The 19,099-nt window shown below is 43.6% G+C and overlaps 1 protein-coding gene across 2 annotated transcripts in view; it reads right to left on the bottom strand.

Annotated features, from left to right (window-relative positions):
• Positions 1 to 19,099, bottom strand: part of SESN3 (sestrin 3) — an 87,687-nt gene that overhangs the window by 25,045 nt on the left and 43,543 nt on the right. For both annotated transcript variants that reach the window (XM_061628794.1, XM_061628795.1), the window contains exons 2-3: positions 3,252 to 3,317; positions 524 to 721 (exon numbers count right to left, since the gene is read on the bottom strand). In XM_061628794.1, coding sequence (XP_061484778.1) covers positions 524 to 721; positions 3,252 to 3,317 — 264 coding nt within the window. The remainder of the gene's footprint in view (positions 1 to 523; positions 722 to 3,251; positions 3,318 to 19,099) is intronic.

Raw genomic sequence — 19,099 nt, 5'->3', positions numbered from 1 at the left:
GGGAAGAGTTCTGAGGGCCAGATAAAGAAGCATGGAGGGCCAGAGGTTCCCCATCACAGGTTCTGAGGGAACCAGAACACTGCTGAGAACATATGCATTTATTCTGGCAAATAAACACTTCTTCACAGAATGAATAAATTTACATAATTTATTCAGAGTGTAGTATTCTGTGTTCCTTTGACATTTATTTTTTTAAACTGGTACTCGACACGCAGTTTGTGTAAATTACCAGAGTGGAGAAATGTCATCTGCGACTGGGATCCAGGCTTTGGTCTCAATCTTTTAATATTCTGGGGATTGGTATCCTCCTTCTGAAGCCAGGCTCAATCCTGCCTCAAGTCCAGCTGCTGGGATTTCAAGCTCTTAAGGATACCAGACTTGTGAGATAAAGACTTTTTCCCCCCCACCCTCACAAAGTGAAGCAAATAAATGTTGGTTGAATTCACAAGCGCATTGGAAAGGATACAAGCATTACCCACAGCTGGGAAGGACACAGTGGGAGGTGGCGTTTCCAAGTACATACCATGATTGCAATGTAGTGCCTGTAGGGCAAAGGAAGGGGCCCGTCCATACGCAACATATAGAACTGGCTGCGGAGGAAAGACTCCAGGTACTGCGTGTGTAAGCTCATGACTTGGGTGATGTTGTCTAGGCGCCCAGATGTAGAATATTCTTCCACAAGCAGGTGCGTGCGTTCATTCAAACTGTTGGCTTGGATAACCTTCAGGGAACAAAGGCAAAACAATCTAGTTAAGGACGATGCTTATATTTATTTCTATATTGTATTGATCACCTTTTTATGAAACACTCAAAAAGATATGACCATTTAAAACAGAAAACAAAAAAACCACAAACTACGACGTTCTAAAGGTTTGTAGCCAACCAAGTCATTGTGTGCATGGAACAACTTCTGTAAGGGCAGTGGAACTTCCCTTCCCTTCCCCCCCATGCCACCCCCAAATGTGCTTCCTCTGCTCCTCAGTCTGCTCTCTGGCACTGCCCCCAGAGCAGATTTGGGGGCGGCGTGGGGGGAAGAGATGATCAGCTGTACTTGCAGAAGTCCTTCTATGCATGCAATGATTTATTTTTATTTATTTATTTATTTATTAAATTTATATACCGCCCGACTAGCAATAGCTCTCTGGGCGGTGAACATAGATTTAGTGGGATACAACGCAAGGAGTTTTCAATAAACAAACCTGATTATTACCCAAAACGTATTTAACACAGAGCAGCTATAGAAGAATTCCAGAATCAAACACGGCAAAGCCATCTCTCCAATGCTTGAAAGACCATGGTGGCTTACTCCAATTGTGCAGGACTCATTGGGGAGGTGCCCCAGTAAGATCATCCCACAAGAGTCCTGTGCTACCTTTACCACTCCAAATCTATTGTGACACAAACTTCCATAGCTACAGCATGCTTAATCAAATGCATTTTTGATAATCCAATGCATCCAGAAACCTTTTTAACAAAATAAATTAATATCCAGCAGAAATAAAGACTTTAGCCTACAAAACCACACAACAAACATACATTTGTAAGTCTGCATGGGACTCTTTGTTGGCTTTGCTATCATAGAGTAAGGGCTCATCTACATGGTGATTTAGTGCGTTGTTTGGTGCTACTCACAACCCCTTTTAATTTGTATGGTTCATGTGACGTTACTGGCAAACAAAAGCTATCACACAGTTTCCCCCCAGTAAATCCATATTAACCCAATCCACTGATAATACGAAAAGGGAAGGAAAAACTGTCTCAACTGCGCTGGGCTCCTCCTTGTAAGCGCTTTGCTTCAATGTGTTTGGTGGGTGGCTGAATCATAATTTTCAGCTGTTCCCCTGTGTGCAGAGTAGTGAGAGGAGGAAGGAGGTAGCAGGATTGGCAAAGTAGGGAGGGCATTCCAGAGACAGTGAGTTTTTATGGCAGAAGGTTGAAGCTGGAGGGGGGTGCAGACAAAGAAGGGGTGGGGTTCACAGTGGAGCTCTCTCCATGGGGGGGCTATTGCGGGCTTGGGGGGAGATGCGCACAGAAATTGTGGGGCATTCTGGAGAAAGGGGATCTGTTGTGATGTAATAATGGGGGGCACAGAGGAGGTAGCCCTCCAGCATAAGGTCAGGAGGAAGTTTCTGTTGGGGAGAGGCAGCTGTGCCTGTGGGGGGCACTTTGGTTGGCAGAGCAGGAGGCGGGCTCTCCTCTGCCCTCTCTGGGGCCGCCTCCTTTCAATTCACAAAAATGATGCAAATGTTGCTCATGTTCTACCCCCTGCCAAGGACCCCCAAGCGCATCTGGGGTTCCTAACAAAAGCCTCTTTTTTGGGGGGGGAGACTCTTTTTGCAGGGTTGCTGGAAGAGGTGGAGGGCGGTGCACCGGTCCCTTCCGCTCCCTGGGCAGGTAAGCGGGCTGGCTGCTATGCGGTGGGGAGGGGGAGCTTCACCCCTTGGGGGGACCCCCAGGCAGGCAGGTCAGGGACCCGCTTTGGGGCACCTTGGCCCTGCTGGTGAAAACCCCTGGCAGAGAGAGCCCCTCAGTCTCCCTTGGACAAAAGAATGCATCCTGGGTTGCGCACCAGAGCTTGATCGTCTGCTGGGGGCCGTACGCCCCCGCTTTTCCAGGTGCAGAATCCCCCTTTCTCTGCCAGCCCTTTGCTCAGGATGCTTTCATAGCACCTGCCCTGTGCAAAAGCTGCCGCAGCCACCAGCTACTTTCCCCTTCACTCACTCACTGGCTCACTCCCCCCCATCTGCCTTTCACTCAGGCTTGGAGAATGGAGAAGGGAAGGGGGGGTCTAGTCAGTTTCGTTGTTTCTTGTAAATTGCACACCTAGGTGCTCTCCCTGCTTCAGCCTTGAAGCCCCAGCAGTCAGGGAGGGAGTAAAAATGTAAACTTTTAGAGGGCAGGGCCACAAGGAAAAAGAGACACAAATCCTTCCCAGAGGAACGCCTACTTGTGTGAATGGAAAACAACGGATTTGAAACTGCCATTGAGCACAAAGTGTGCACCTTGCAAATCTATTACGACTGTAAAAGCAGTGTATTTGCTACAAAGAAAGGCTCCCATGTGGAGAAGCCCTAAGATTGTTACTCTTCTGGAAACTTAAGCCAATGGGTCAATTGCCTGATACGAAACTTTAGTCAAACTGTTTGGACACTCCAGAAGTAAAGGTGCTGGGGGAGAATCATTCCACAGGAATCTGCCCCTACATGCATTACCTCATTATTGCACATGCACATTGGGGAAAATAAACTTACTTCCTTTTCTGGTATAAAGGCACTTGGTCCTCTTCTTAAAGGCAGAGACACTCTGATTTTCTTTTCCTGTGAAAGAAAACAGATGCAAGAATTAACATGCTTATTACTAATGTCATCTTGGACATAAAATTCGAGAGTGCTAAAGAACTGGCTTTCAAGTTGCCTTCAAAAATATTCGGTAAACCTGGCAAGATGCCTTTTTCGGATGTTGTCACTATGAAGGATGGGACACCTCTGACCAATATGCCTTGCTTCCTCATAAATTTTTTTTTTGGAGGGGGTGGATTTGCCTATCCTGCAGCCTCACTAAGAACATCCGTAGCATGCCAGCTTCAAATAACTCTACCTCAAAACTTCCAGGATGACACACTGGACAGAGTGGGTGGTGTTGGAAGAAGGCAGAGCTTGGAGATACCCACAGAAAGCACAACAGCTGAACTGTGAACTCCCAGTGTGCTAGAAACCAGTGCAGCCCAACAAACAAGTTTCCCGCATACATACAAAAATTGCAGCACGGTCAAAACCAGGATCCCCAACAAGAACCCTCTCACCTTTTAAAAATCCCATTTTCCTTCCTTACTGAGGAAAGCCTTTACACCATGGCAATTTACACAGAGATACAATAATCATACAGGACACAGTACTAATACAAGATCCGTGGAAGCAGCGGCATGTAAAAGCTAATGGTGGGAGTACACATTATATAACCAATGCATGTAAATAAGACGGTGATAGCCACTTCTGGTAAAGCAGCTTTTGGAGCGAGTAATTTACGGTGGAGAAACAACTGGGGGGGGGGGTTAACCGTTTTCTCCCACTATTTTGCCCTTACTCCAGTGGGTGTTCTCCTTCTCTTTAATTTATCATGATATTCATGATCTTCACTCCTTCAACGTTACCCTCAAAATTACGGATGGAGCTCCCTTCCACAACACTGCTAACACGCCATCATTCCCCACCGGCTTAGGACGCCTCCTCAAAACTCACCTTTCCCATAAACCTTGGCTTAACTCCTTCAGTCTCCATCCAAATTACAACAAACCACAAGATGTACCTGCACTTCCGCATTCATCCCGTCACTCTGCTCTCAATGCTTCCTCCCACCCACACCTCATTGTATTCAACATGCTCATTATTCTGCAAAGCAGCCTTCGCCAACCTGGAGCCCTCCAGATATCATATTTTGGACTACAGCTCCCTTCAGCCCAAACAAGCACAGTCACGTTTCCCCCGGCACATCTGTTGCTGCAACCACCAGCCACCAAGGCAAGTGCTATTCACCCCAGATGACTGGGCAAAATAGCAACTTACAAGTCTTTTCTTGTATGTTTATACAGTTCAGGGCCACCACCAGGCATGGCTGAGTCCTTGGGCACCAGCCTGCCCTGGGACCACGGCACATGCCTGCATGCCCCACCTACCTCTCCCGTTGCAGTGAATGCCCACATGCATGCACATGCCTGTCATCAACCAAGATGGTGACAGGGGCATCAGCCCCTTAAGGAAGCCTCGGCCACCATCTTGGTTGATGGCAGGTATGCACACACAACGCACACAGCATTCATCGCAATGGGAGAGGTAGATGGGGCATTGTGGGCCTGTGCGGTCTGTATGGGGAGTGCCTGTGAGCTCCCTCTCTGTGATCTGTGGCTGGGTAGGAAACCAACACTGCCGTGGATCACGGAACAGGAGTGCTACCCTCCCACTCTAAGGAGGGGCCCTTCAGAGGCCCCTTTGGGCCACAGAGGCCCTCAGCCAGGGCCCGACCTGGACTCCCTCTGGCGCTGCCCCTGATGAAGTTCTTTGATGCAAAGGTGCAATGGGAAGAGGCTGAAAAGAGTCCTGGATTCTGAATGCTCCAGCTGCAGCCTTTCAAACAAGCCCCCCCCCAATTATTCTGCACCACCACTTCCTAGTGTGCCTGTCCACATATAGTTATGCCAGCCATCTGTGGCATAAAAGAAACAAAACAGCTAACATTTGTAAAACTTACTTGTCTGAAAGCAATTCTGCTTATCACAGGTGACCAGGCAAGTGGCTATCTGCAAGCCTGTTGTAAGACTGGCAAAGCGTTTTTTCACAAAAGGCTAAAGAAACGCATTCAAGGGACACAAGCAATTTGTTGAAGGGCTCCAAAAGTAGTTTACAATGCTTCAGTTCTTCAAAGATTATCATAAAAATACATTGCAGCAAGTTCCCCCCCCCAAAAGGGGGGAAGGAAGTGAAGCACTGCCAAGTAAAAAAAGACACGTATGTCAAACTTGTTGGACAGAAAAAGCAGAAACATAAAGAATACAAACTGTTTCCAACTGGTGAAAATTTTGGACATGAAAACACGGAAAAATAAAACCAACTGCTAGTTCCATGGGAAAACGGCAAGTTATAGGATGGCCGCCCATTCTTGTAGCTTCTTTTTGGAACAGTTAAGCCAGGAATGCCTTGAGTGTTCTTTGCCTGTTATTTTCCCATTCAGTTTAAAACAAGTTTTAATTTTCAGAAAGGCTACTACTTGTACACTTAGAAACTCTCAACAGTCGGTAATAAACCCCCATAGCTGTTCAAAGCAGATGGCTCCTCATTTCAGTGAGCTGAGAACTCTGCCATTCTTGTAACCCCTTCTGAGTTTCCAAGGGCTGGAGAATCCCACATGCATTCTGCTGCCCCAAGACATGCCAGGAGCCTGGCATCAACTTCAGATTCAGTATTTTGCAGAAGGGATTCAAGCACATACTAGAAATTTAGGTTTGAGCAATTACAGTGGATTAGCTGCACCTGAGATAAGCAGATAGCAACTTTATGCTGTTACGACTCTTTTGCAGAGGTTGAGTTGTGGGGTTCATTGCTGGGTTGATTTATTTATTATTAAATTTATATCCCGCCCTTCTCCCCAAAGGAGGCTTACACTGTGAATAATTTGACACTGCTGCTTATTATGTATTATGTACTATTATGTATTATTAAGTCTTATCTATTATGAATTGCATTTACATAATTGTTTTAATTTTTTGTATTTTATGGATATTATGTTACGTATCTGTATTAAGTTGTTTATGCTTACTATGTTGTAAACTGCCCTGTGGCCTTTTGATGAAGGACAGTATATGCATACTGACTAGTAATGAGCAATAATAATAATAATAAAATAATAATGCTCTGCCACTATAATACAACAAATCCAGTTTTTTTTAAAAAAAACAAGGTAGACTTTTCACAGTTAGGAAAGTGTGGGATGAATGAACAATTAACTGGAAGATATATCAACACTGCACAAGAGCCAATGTGGCAAAGTGGTTAGAGTGATGGACTAGGCCTTGGGAGACCAGGGTTCAAATACCCCCTGAGCTATGAAGCTCACTGGGTGGCCTTGGGCCAGTCACTGCCTCTCAGCCTAGCCTACCTCACAGGGTTGTTGTGAGGATGAAATGGACAGGAGTAGAGTCATGTATTTCCACCTTGAGCTATTTCTCCAAATAGACATGTTTATATCCAGTTTTCACTAATATACGTGCTTTTGCAAAGCAATTTCTCCTAATATAAAGCTATTTCACTAACACATGCAATTATAAGCACACTTTACCCTACTTCCTAGCATATGCATTTTTGTACACATTACCTGGCTAAAAAACTCCACTGCAAAATTCAGAGAAGTGCATATTTCAAAGGATGGTTGTGTTTTGGTTCACGTATTGTTTTGGAAAGTGTGAATTTAAATGTGAACCAAATCAAATTTCTCCCTCATCCCTATTCCTAAGGGGACATATTTGGCCCTCAGGCCACCAGCTGTGGAGCCGGGTCTTCTGCAGAGCTCTCTCCGAGGGGCATTTGCTATACCCAACATTGATGAGGTGTGTCTGTTTCCATCACTATTTGCTTTCAGGAGGAATCTGAAAACATGCCTGTTTACCCACCCAGGCATTTGATGGCTGGAGGGACTGCTCCTGAAGATCACTGATGAAAGAATGTTTTTAAAGTTGTTTTGTAAGAATATTTATCTGTGTTTTACAATATCTTAAACTGTGTTTTAGAATGTTTTTGATTATAACTGGGTTTCGGAATATTTTAACTGTTTTTAGTACGTTTTTCTTTTTCTTGTTAAATTGTTTGCTGTTGTTGTTGTTTGCCATTCTAGGTTCCTTTGGGGAAAAGGGCAGGATTTAAATTCAATAAATAATAATAATAATACCTGAGCAATTTTTATGATAAGGAACAAACCAAGGTAGAAGCACTAGGGAACAGTGATCACTTCTGCCTTCTTGTTTTTAAATTGATAATCTATAAGGTAACATCTGCAAAGTCTAGTAGCTCATGCAAGGTGAAGTCAGACAAGGCGTATGGTACCTTAAGCACAGAACTGAACCATGAACTTGGTTGAGATGTTTTTATACAATGCATATGACATCAGAGCATTAGAACAAAATTGCCTCCAGGCAGATGTAGGTAAAAAAGAGTACTTCTAGGCAGACAGCACAGAAGAGAACCATTAAAAACATAAGAACATAAGAAGAGCCTGCTGGATCAGGCCAGTGGCCCATCTAGTCCAGCATCCTGTTCTCACAGTGGCCAACCAGGTGCCTGGGGGAAGCCCGCAAGCAGGACCCGAGTGCAAGAACACTCTCCCCTCCTGAGGCTTCCGGCAACTAGTTTTCAGAAGCATGCTGCCTCTGACTAGGGTGGCACAGCACAGCCATCACGGCTAGTAGCCATTGATAGCCCTGTCCTCCATGAATTTGTCTAATCTTCTTTTAAAGCCATCCAAGCTGGTGGCCATTACTGCATCTTGTGGGAGCAAATTCCATAGTTTAACTATGCGCTGAGTAAAGAAGTACTTCCTTTTGTCTGTCCTGAATCTTCCAACATTCAGCTTCTTTGAATGTCCACGAGTTCTAGTATTATGAGAGAGGGAGAAGAACTTTTCTCTATCCACTTTCTCAATGCCATGCATAATTTTATACACTTCTATCATGTCTCCTCTGACCCGCCTTTTCTCTAAACTAAAAAGCCCCAAATGCTGCAACCTTTCCTCGTAAGGGAGTCGCTCCATCCCCTTGATCATTCTGGTTGCCCTCTTCTGAACCTTTTCCAACTCTAGAATATCCTTTTTGAGATGAGGCGACCAGAACTGTACACAGTATTCCAAATGCGGCCGCACCATAGATTTATACAACGGCATTATGATATCGGCTGTTTTATTTTCAATACCTTTCCTAATTATTGCTAGCATGGAATTTGCCTTTTTCACAGCTGCCGCACACTGGGTCGACATTTTCATCGTGCTGTCCACTACAACCCCGAGGTCTCTCTTCTGGTCGGTCACCGCCAGTTCAGACCCCATGAGCGTATATGTGAAATTAAGATTTTTTGCTCCAATATGCATAATTTTACACTTGTTTATATTGAATTGCATTTGCCATTTTTCCGCCCATTCACTCAGTTTGGAGAGGTCTTTTTGGAGCTCTTCACAATCCCTTTTTGTTTTAACAACCCTGAACAATTTAGTGTCGTCAGCAAACTTGGCCACTTCACTGCTCACTCCTAATTCTAGGTCATTAATGAACAAGTTGAAAAGTACAGGTCCCAATACCGATCCTTGAGGGACTCCACTTTCTACAGCCCTCCATTGGGAGAACTGTCTGTTTATTCCTATTCTCTGCTTTCTGCTTCTTAACCAATTCCTTATCCACAAGAGGACCTCTCCTCTTATTCCATGACTGCTAAGCTTCCTCAGAAGCCTTTGGTGAGGTACCTTGTCAAACGCTTTTTGAAAGTCTAAGTACACTATGTCCACTGGATCACCTCTATCTATATGCTTGTTAACATTCTCAAATAATTCTAATAGGTTACTGAGACAGGACTTTCCCTTGCAGAAGCCATGCTGGCTCTGCTTCAGCAAGGCTTGTTCTTCTATGTGCTTAGTTAATCTAGCTTTAATAATACTTTCTACCAGTTTTCCAGGGACAGAAGTTAAGCTAACTGGCCTGTAATTTCCGGGATCCCCTCTGGATCCCTTTTTGAAGATTGACGTTACATTTGCCACTTTCCAGTCCTCAGGCACGGAGGAGGACCCAAGGGACAAGTTACATATTTTAGTTAGCAGATCAGCAATTTCACCTTTGAGTTCTTTGAGAACTCTCGGGTGGATGCCATCCGGGCCCGGTGATTTGTCAGTTTTTATATTATCCATTAAGCTTAGAACTTCCTCTCTCGTTACCACTATTTGTCTCAGTTCCTCAGAATCCCTTCCTGCAAATGTTAGTTCAGGTTCAGGGATCTGCCCTATATCTTCCACTGTGAAGACAGATGCAAAGAATTCATTTAGCTTCTCTGCAATCTCCTTATCGTTCTTTAGTACACCTTTGACTCCCTTATCATCCAAGGGTCCAATTGTCTCCCTAGATGGTCTCCTGCTTTGAATGTATTTATAGAATTTTTTGTTGTTGGTTTTTATGTTCTTAGCAATGTGCTCCTCAAAATTTTTTTTAGCATCCCTTATTGTCTTCTTGCATTTCTTTTGCCAGAGTTTATGTTTTTTTTTATTTTCTTCATTCGGACAAGACTTCCATTTTCTGAAGGAAGACTTTTTGCCTCTAAGAGCTTCCTTGACTTTGCTGGCATCTTCTTGGCCCTGGCGGTACCTTTTCTGATCTGCGGTATGCACTCCAGTTGAGCTTCTAATATAGTGTTTTTAAACAACTTCCAAGCATTTTCGAGTGATGTGACCCTCTGGACTTTGTTTTTCAGCTTTCTTTTTACCAATCCCCTCATTTTTGTGAAGTTTCCTCTTTTGAAGTCAAATGTGACCGTGTTGGATTTTCTTGGCAATTGGCCAGTTACATGTATGTTTAATTTAATAGCACTGTGGTCACTGCTCCCAATCGGTTCAACAACACTTACATCTCGCACCAGGTCCCGGTCCCCACTGAGGATTAACTCCAGGGTTGCCGTCCCTCTGGTCGGTTCCATGACCAACTGATCTAGGGAATAGTCATTTAGAATATCTAGAAACTTTGCTTCTTTGTCATGACTGGAACACATATGCAGCCAGTCTATGTCCGGGTAGTTGAAGTCACCCATTACTACCACATTTCCTAGTTTGGATGCTTCCTCAATTTCATATCTCATCTCAAGGTCTCCCTGAGCATTTTGATCAGGGGGACGATAGATCGTTCCCAGTATTAAGTCCCTCCTGGGGCACGGTATCACCACCCACAACGATTCTGTGGAGGAGTCTGCCTCTTTTGGGGTTTCGAGCTTGCTGGATTCAATGCCTTCTTTCACGTATAGAGCGACTCCGCCACCAATACGTCCTTCCCTGTCCTTCCGATATAGTTTATATCCAGGGATAACCGTATCCCACTGGTTTTCTCCATTCCACCAGGTCTCGGTTATGCTCACTATATCAATGCTCTCCTCTAAGACCAAGCACTCCAGTTCTACATTCTACAGGCAAGTCAATTGAAGGAAACTCATTAGATGGCAGCAGTGAACAAGTTATTGCTAGAGAAAGCTATTTCAGTTGCGTGCAAATGCATCTGTGCAAATGTTCCAGACATCATAATAAATATCCACATTTAACCCACAAGAAAATGGGCCCTTCATGTCCTATTCACATCATTATTATTTTAACCAAGGGATCTGGCATTCCTGTCTGGACAAGGGTCATCCACATAGGAGAGGGAGGGATTGATGCTCCAGGTCATACCCAACCCCTTTAACTCAAACACAGCTGTGACTCCCGCCCTGCCTGTCTTTGCCAGTCTGTTCCACAGAGCACAACTGCAGGCCCAGAGTAACTGCAACAGCCAAATGCTTTTTGCTTTTCCATGTTGTTGAAATAAAAATATAGGAAGCTGCACATCTTGAAAAACCTTTCAGTTGCATTCCTTAGGACAGAGAGACAGCTTATGGGCCAAGCTAGATGATGCACGAAGTGTGTAAATACATGATCATGCATGATAATTATGATGATTTCACGGTTCTGGTTTGTTTGTTTTTAAAAACCCTCAAATAGCAGCCACAGGGCTCCCTGATCAGGACTGGAACCCCAGCACATAGAGAGATAGCTAATCTTTCTCCACACCACAGTCCTCCACACTCCAAGCTGCTATCTATCCCAGAAGGGAAGCCAAATGGCAACTTGCCTCCTAGGGCAAGTAACAGCTGGGTGGGACTGCAGTGTGAGGGAGAAAAGTACCCAAATCCTGCCTCACCCCCGCTATTTAAGTTTTTATGAAAGCAATTATCATCCCCACCACCATCATAATCTAATTAGATCATTGGAGGCAGGCAGTAGGGGACAGAACTGGTTACAGCAAGTGAGCTGGCTGCTTCTAAATAGGGGTGAGAAACTATTTTCAGCCAGAGGGCCACATCCCTTCAATGGCAATCTTCTGGGAGCCATATATTGGTGGAGGGCAGGGTCAGATGCAAAATCAGGCAGAGAAACAGCTGCGAATCTTACCTTTGTACGATACGTTACATTCCAGCCATACAAAAGACGAGGTTTCTATTTATACTCACCCACACCCCACACCTCTCTCTCTCCTTTTAGGCAGCAAAAGGCATTATCACAATTCAAGGACACATTCCAACCGGGCAAAAACGCTCAATAAAGGCCTTGAGAGAGGAGGTATGGTCTGGGGAGAGAGAGTCTCAAGGGCCAAACAGAGGCCTAGAAGACCACCTTGGGCCTCAGGTTCCCCACCCAGTTCTAGACAGTGGAATAATGGCGCCAGTTGTTACTGTTACAGCTTTATAAAAACAACCTTAGTACGATTTCTGATTGCAGTCTAGAGATTGCAGTTCTATTAACTTAGCCTGCCTCGCCCCAAACTGTTTCCTTGAGCTATATTTGTGAGATAGCCAGCTGGGATGAAGATCAAAGGTCAGAGAATATACTCTTTATGCCCTTCATACTCCCTGAAGTAGTCAAGTATAAACTGATGCTTTAGAAAAGAGATGGCAGGCTTATCCTCTTTTCAGATCAGTGTTTTTTAAGCAGTGGGCTGGGACCCACAAGTAGGACTTAGGCCACCTTCAGCCAGGCCTCTCGGTGCCACATCTTGCGCAGTGCCTCTTAATTTGCCTGCCACACTACCCTAGCCACACCATAGCCTTTTGGCTGGACCAACACCACCATGCTGAGTGAAAGTGGCCAGCAGACAGAAACATTTTGGGGTGGGGGTGGGAGAGGAGGAAAGGAAGGTCTCTCTATTCTGGGTAAGAGTGGAAGAAAATTAGAAAGTGAGATAAAAGGCTAACGATAAACAAAAACAGAGAAAACAAAAACAGGGAAAGGATCATGAAAGAAGAAATTAAAGGGGATGGGTAGAAATATAATTTGAACAGCATGTGGGGGTAGGAAGGAAAAAATGTAAAAGAAAAAGCTTTTTCCACTTAGAGCCTCTAGATCAGCAAATTCTACTTAAAAATGGGAGGCTGAGTTACAACACCTCTAAGCAACTTCATGTACATAGCTTGAAGTAAAGCTGAGCTATGGAACTCCTTGTCAGTAGGAAAACGGTGGGGCAAAAAATTCAGCAATTTCCAAAGATGAATTGATTGTATGACCTGAGATTTCTGTCGGGACAGGGGTCATCCACACAACAGCACAAGATGAGGATGGATTTGTGTCCCAGGCCTTTGGTGGCCACCAGCTCAAATGGCTTTTGTCAGGCATATTCATGGAACTAAAATTGTTAAAAGATCTATGAACCATGACAGCTAAATGGAACCTCCATGTTCAGAGGCAGCATACATCTAAATGATAGGGACAAACAACAGAGGAGGGCTGTTGTTCTTGTGCCCTGCTTGTGACTTTCCTGGAGGCATCTGGCTGGCCACTCCTGGAACAGCATAATGGACCAGACCAGCCTTCTCCAACTGTTGAGTCCCCAGGTGTTGTTGAACTACAACTCCCATCAACCCACCCAGCATAGCCAATGGCCAGGAATGATGGGAATTGTACTCCAGTAACATCTGGGGATCCAAAGGTTGGGAAAGGCTAGACTAGACAAACCTTTGTCTGGTCCAACAAAACCACTCTTACATTATCTTATACAGCTGAAGAAAATAGTAACACAAAAAATACAATCACAATATTACATTTATCCACCATTTTTCCTCTTAGGAGCTTAAAGTAGTATACATTTTGTCCTTGGCAACAATCGTATAAGGTAGGGTAAGGCTGAGAATTAGTGACTGCCCCAAGGTCACCCAGTGAGCTACATGGCTGAGTAGGAATCTGAACCCAGGGCTCCCCGATCCTAGTCTGACAATCTAACCATTAAAATATGCTGGCTCTCCAGTAGATGCAGGGAGGTTACCTTCCTCCAAAGAGCTGCACTGGAAACATATAAGCTGAAGTTAATTGGGAAGTTACAATATGCATGATGAGGAACAATTCCTACAAGATTTACGCGTATATGGTGGATTAGAGCCATATGCCTTTTGGCTATGCTTTCTGCAGAGCATATCCAGCTTCAAAGCATGACAAGTCTTCTCTTGGCCAGCTGAATCTACGTGCCAACCAACTTATAAGGAGGCCTGATACTGCCAGATTCAATCAAAAAATCATTTTTATCCTCCTGCCTACCAGCACGACATAGGAAAGCTTGAGTGGTGTCTGCCTAGTTAGCTACAGGCACAGAAGGAAGCATGGGTTTGCCAAGGGAGTGGTCCTCTAAAAAGGCTATGCCAAGGCCAAAATATTAAAAATAATAATATAGCTCTTTGGTATATGGTTAGATTGAGCTGTGACATTTCTCTTTCTTTCTGTCTTGCAAATTAAGGGTAAACCAAAAAGGGGAATGGGACACTTTTCACAATCATTCCCCCACCACCACGCACACAAAACACAACTCATGGACATTCAAAGCAGCTGAATGTTGGAAGATTCAGGACAGACCAAAGAAAGTACTTCTTCACATAAGTACTTCTTCAATTATGGAATTCAATCCCATAGGAGACAGTGATGGCCACTAACTTGGATGGCTTTAAAACAGGATTACACTTATACATGGAGGATAAGGCTATCAATGGCTACTAGCCATGATGGCTATGCTCTGCCTCCATGTTCAGAGGCTGCATGTTTCTGAATACCAGTTGATGGAAACTGCAGGAGGGGAGAATGCTCTTGTGCTCAGGTCCTGCTTGCGGACTTCCCATAGACATCAGTTGGTCCCTGTGAGAAAAGGATGGTGGACTAGATAGGCTATTGGCCTGATCCAGCAGGCTCTTCTTATGTTCACCTTCCTTGACATGATTTTGTTTTCAGGATGTTGCAAACAGGGCCAAAGGTGTCCACTCATTCAGTGTGACTTCAGAAAATATGGCCCTCAACTAGGAGTTGGCTTCACGGTATCACCGCATAACCAAAGCCATTCTGGCTCCATGGTGCTTTGTAATTCCAGACTGGGGATCACTATTCCGAACAAGACGTGGTTTCAAAAACAAAAACTGGAGAGAGAAAATAGAAAAAGCACCAAAGTAGCTTCAAGACAGAGACATCCAAGAGGTATAATAAAAAGGTAAGCACTGGGGGGAACTTTTTCAGAAAACCAAAATTTTGAAGGATGATAGTCCTATATATCAATAGCAAACTCTATTCTGTGTGTAGATCTTTATGTAGCCAAAATGGCACCAAGAGAGAGATGTCAGCCAGTATGGAGGAACCGGTATGTAGAGGTCTGCAAATGTAAAAAAAAAAAAGGGGGGGGGAATCTGGGAGAGGGGCCAAAAAAAACTAATTAGGTCTGACTGGGGGCGGGGAGAGAAAAGTGTGTGTGGAATGGAGTACCTTGAGATAAGGGATGGGTTGCAGGTACTGTAAACAAGAACATTCCACACTGTAACATTTTGTTGCAGGCCCCACTTGAAACCCATAGCCAGCTTGCATCACACTATAGGGTGCTCAACAAAACCCAAGTCTGGGGCGATGCAGAAAAGAAAGTGCTTGATCCTCAATGGTTGAGGATCACTGTGGCCAGAGAACAGGGTTAGCCCTTGTCCCAAGTGTACTAAATGCACCCCTTTCCTTTCTGTCTCACGAGTGAAGGGCTGCCATTTAATGACATGGGGAAAGGTGAACTGCTGCACTTGGGACACTGTTGTATTAAGGACAACAAACAAAAAGTAGTAGCGTGTTGGACTGGGACTTGGCCAACCTGGGTTCAAATCTCCACTTGGCCATGAAGCTCACTGGGTAACCTTGTGTCAGTTACTGTCTCTCAGCCTGACCTACCTCACAGCGTTGTTGTGAAGATAAAATTGGGAGGGGGAGAACCATGTTTAGACGCTACCTTGAACTCCTTGAGGAAAGGTGGGATATAAATGTAATGTAATGAACGAATAAAAGAAAAACAAAACCAGAGCACCTTATTATCCACCCCTGAGTGACACAAGCAGTTCAGCCCTCACAACCAATAGGGCATTGTAATGGGCAGAGCTAGATCCACACTGCATCCTCCTCGAAGGGTCCTTTCAGGAACCAGGACCTCTTGTCCACACACAACCACCTTGGCACTGTACAGAAATTTTGCTTCTTAGCCAATCTATATAGTGGTCATTTGTTTTTCTTTCAAAATACACAGCTCTTTTGCAATTGCAAAGAAATCATGGTCACATATACTTTGTTGACTTCTGCTATTTTTATTGTCTCCTTTCAGCAGCCTGAAACACCAACTCTGAAGTTTAATTTGGTGCATATTTGAATTTTCTTGGGGAGGGGGAGAGATATCTGGTTGTAATAGAAAAAGAGAAATCCTTTCTTGCTGCAGAAACTTCCACAATTTAAGTGAGGCAATTCAGCATTAAAATTTCATACCGTTACCACTCCAGAAAAGAAATGCTGAAACGTGACTGTACTGTTTGCCAGAAAGACTGTGTGCCATCTAAGCTGTGCATACGTTCAAACGGGGAGGACTTTGTCCCAAGAACCTTCAGCTCTATAAACTTAAGAATACTGGTCAATACCTCCAAACTGGTGTTACAGTCAACAAATTCAACTATGTTTTGCCAGTTGCTCCTGTAACACAGAATCTCTTTTTCATTTATCTGTTGTGCCCCACCATAAAGATTCTGGGTAATTTCTTTACTTCAGTATTCAGCATCTGCTTTGAAGTGGTTTGCTTGAGCATACTTTCAAAGGAACATGATCTGCCAGGGTTTTTTGGGGTGTGTGTGTGTGTGTGTAAAGACCAATTTGAATTGCCAATTAATTTAACATCCATGATCTGCCCAGAAGCTTTTTCAAACTTTTTGAGACAACCACGTCAGTGATGTTTCTGTGGCTCCCTGCTCTATATTATAATTATTACATTCATATCTCTACATTCCTTTGAGGAGTTTAAGACAGTGTGCATGGTTCTCTTTTCCCTGTTTTATTTTCATAATACTCCTGTGAGGTAGGTTAGGCCAAGAGATTGGTCCACGGCCACCTACTGAGCTTTGTGGCCAAGTGGGTCTTCCTGGACCCAGTCCAACTGTTTCACCACTGCATCACACTGGCAGATGCCATGCTCAGATACCATAAGGAGCAATGGGAGGCCACCTCCCCACACTAGTGTTGCCCAAGCCTCTGGGAACAAAACCATAATGAGAAGCTGTAAAGAAGGTCTCTTCCTGCATGCCTAGTCTCACATTACTTTTGGGGTGCTGCAGTGCACCCTCTTACTGCCATCGCTCAGGTAAAGGAGGAGGGGAGACAGACAATGGCTGTATACATTACGAAAAGCAGAGTGAAAGGATTCTGGACTGTACCACTTTAGACTGCAGGAGAGGGGAGAACTTCTGAAAGCTTGCTACAAGTACTAAACTAGCAAGTTATCGAGAGAAAGGTGGCCTTCTCCTTGGTGTGCTATCATACCTTCAGAAATGCAACTCTCATGTCCACTTCCACTTTGAAGTAGGTGAAAGGGGTGAGACTGTGCTGGGACCATCAAGGGGCAAACTTTTCCACCTGCTTTGCCCCCTCACCCCTGCACTTAGTGACATTTTTCTGGGGACTGTCCTTTGTCAGGAAGATGAGTGTTTTTGGTGTTTAGATGTTGTTGCTTTTTAGAAATGCTAGGATTTTGTTGGCTTGAATTTTGGTAAATTGTATTGTTTTCATTTGTATTTTTCTATTTGTGTAAGCCGCCTTGGGGGCCTTTTTGGCCAAAAGGCGGCCTACAAATAAACCATAATATAACACATGTAGCACAGCCCAGAATTTTGTCCCCTCCATCTGTATAACATGTAAGCCACATCTCAGTGACCCATCTTGAGACACAAAATCTGTCTCCAATTCTTCATTTCCCTCTAAATGGGTATGATGGAGAACTCCCATATATGTGACTCAAAGTAAAACAGAAGTTGCTCTTTAAAAAATATGTAGATTGGTTTTCTAGGCTAAGATAGCTCATTGTAGGATGATTTAAATGCAACTTTAAAAAAAGCTGACTACATCCTATGATGTAATTTCTGTCTAACACTTGTGTTTCTAGAACTGGTATTTTTAGAGTTCCTCTGTCCTGGCCCCCAAGCTGTTTTACTGGTGCAGTTCTGTACATGCACACATTTCTAAGTCTCTGGAAAGATTTTATGCAACTGGGATGCATGCAATGGAAACAAGCCACAACCTCCAAGTATATATGAAAAGGCTCTCCCAAAATGAAGCACGTTCCAACCCCATCGCTCCTGCATATGGAAAGCTAACAAGTCAGGGAAAAGGCAGAAGCTAAGCTAAATACTTTCTCCCTGAGATACTGGCTTTCACAAGGAGGACTGGCAGGGTCATTCAAACAAGCAACCTCACACCCCCAGTCTAAAGCGGTACAGTTTTGGGGAGAACTGAATAATAACAATTTGTTACATGTTTGATCCGATTTTTTCAAAAACAAAAGAAGGGTTAAACAGCCAAGGTAAATATATTTGTGAGCACAGCCTATAATTTTACCTTGCGATCAATAATTCCTTTTTTTCTTTTTTTAAAATTTCAAGCATTTGATTAGGCACCCTGAAGGCTTAAAAATTTTTTTTCCAAATAATGATAATAAAGTGATAGCCTATTAAAGAGTATTTTTCCGTTAGCCTTTGTGAGTTCAAGCATGTTGGAAGGTTGTTTTGCCTGTCTAACACGGAATTTGGCAGAATCTAGTGGGTGTGGGAGATGATATTCTTCACAGGGTATTATGAGAGAGAGAGAGAGAGAGACTCAGCAGGGAGAGATCACTTGCTCATTTAACAGCCGAACCAGAAAGCTGAACTGTAACTCATACCTTGCATTCACTGATGAATTGTAGATTTCTAAAGGAATCAGCATTTTTTATTGCGAAAGCAGTCTGTAAGGCATCCAACTTATTCTAAGCCAAAACTGCTTTAAATAATCTTTCAATAACATGTAGGAAATTGCTAGGTTATTTACTACTATGAAACAGTGCTTGTGCATTTATAAAAACAAAGCATTAAATTGATTTTTCTTAATTCTAATAACCTTTGCTCATAGCCAGACTCTTATGAGTTGAGCTAAAAACAAAAATTTGCTTTATTTTCCTCCTCAACCTCATAAGGATATTTAATAAATAATAATTTAATAACTAATAATAATAGTTTTAAATCTAACCAGCACATCAACTATTCTCAAAGAGAGAGACTAAATAAGGCACCAGAACCACATGCCTTAAAAAAAGATTGTTTTGGTTCACTGCAGAATGCATACATATGAGCATTAGCTCCCGTCTAACATTAAAGAACCTTGGCAGACCAAAGGAACTTTATTCTTAGATTATTTTATTAACACTTCCAATCTGGTCCAGAGAGGCAGATTTGAACATAATGTACAGTTTACAATCATGCTTTGTTTGTGGTTAAAC

The sequence above is a fragment of the Rhineura floridana genome, chromosome 5 (assembly GCF_030035675.1).
Source record: "Rhineura floridana isolate rRhiFlo1 chromosome 5, rRhiFlo1.hap2, whole genome shotgun sequence".
Lineage (NCBI taxonomy): Eukaryota > Metazoa > Chordata > Lepidosauria > Squamata > Rhineuridae > Rhineura > Rhineura floridana.
Note: the sequence above shows the minus strand (reverse complement) of the source record. Positions and strands in the feature narration are given on the sequence as shown.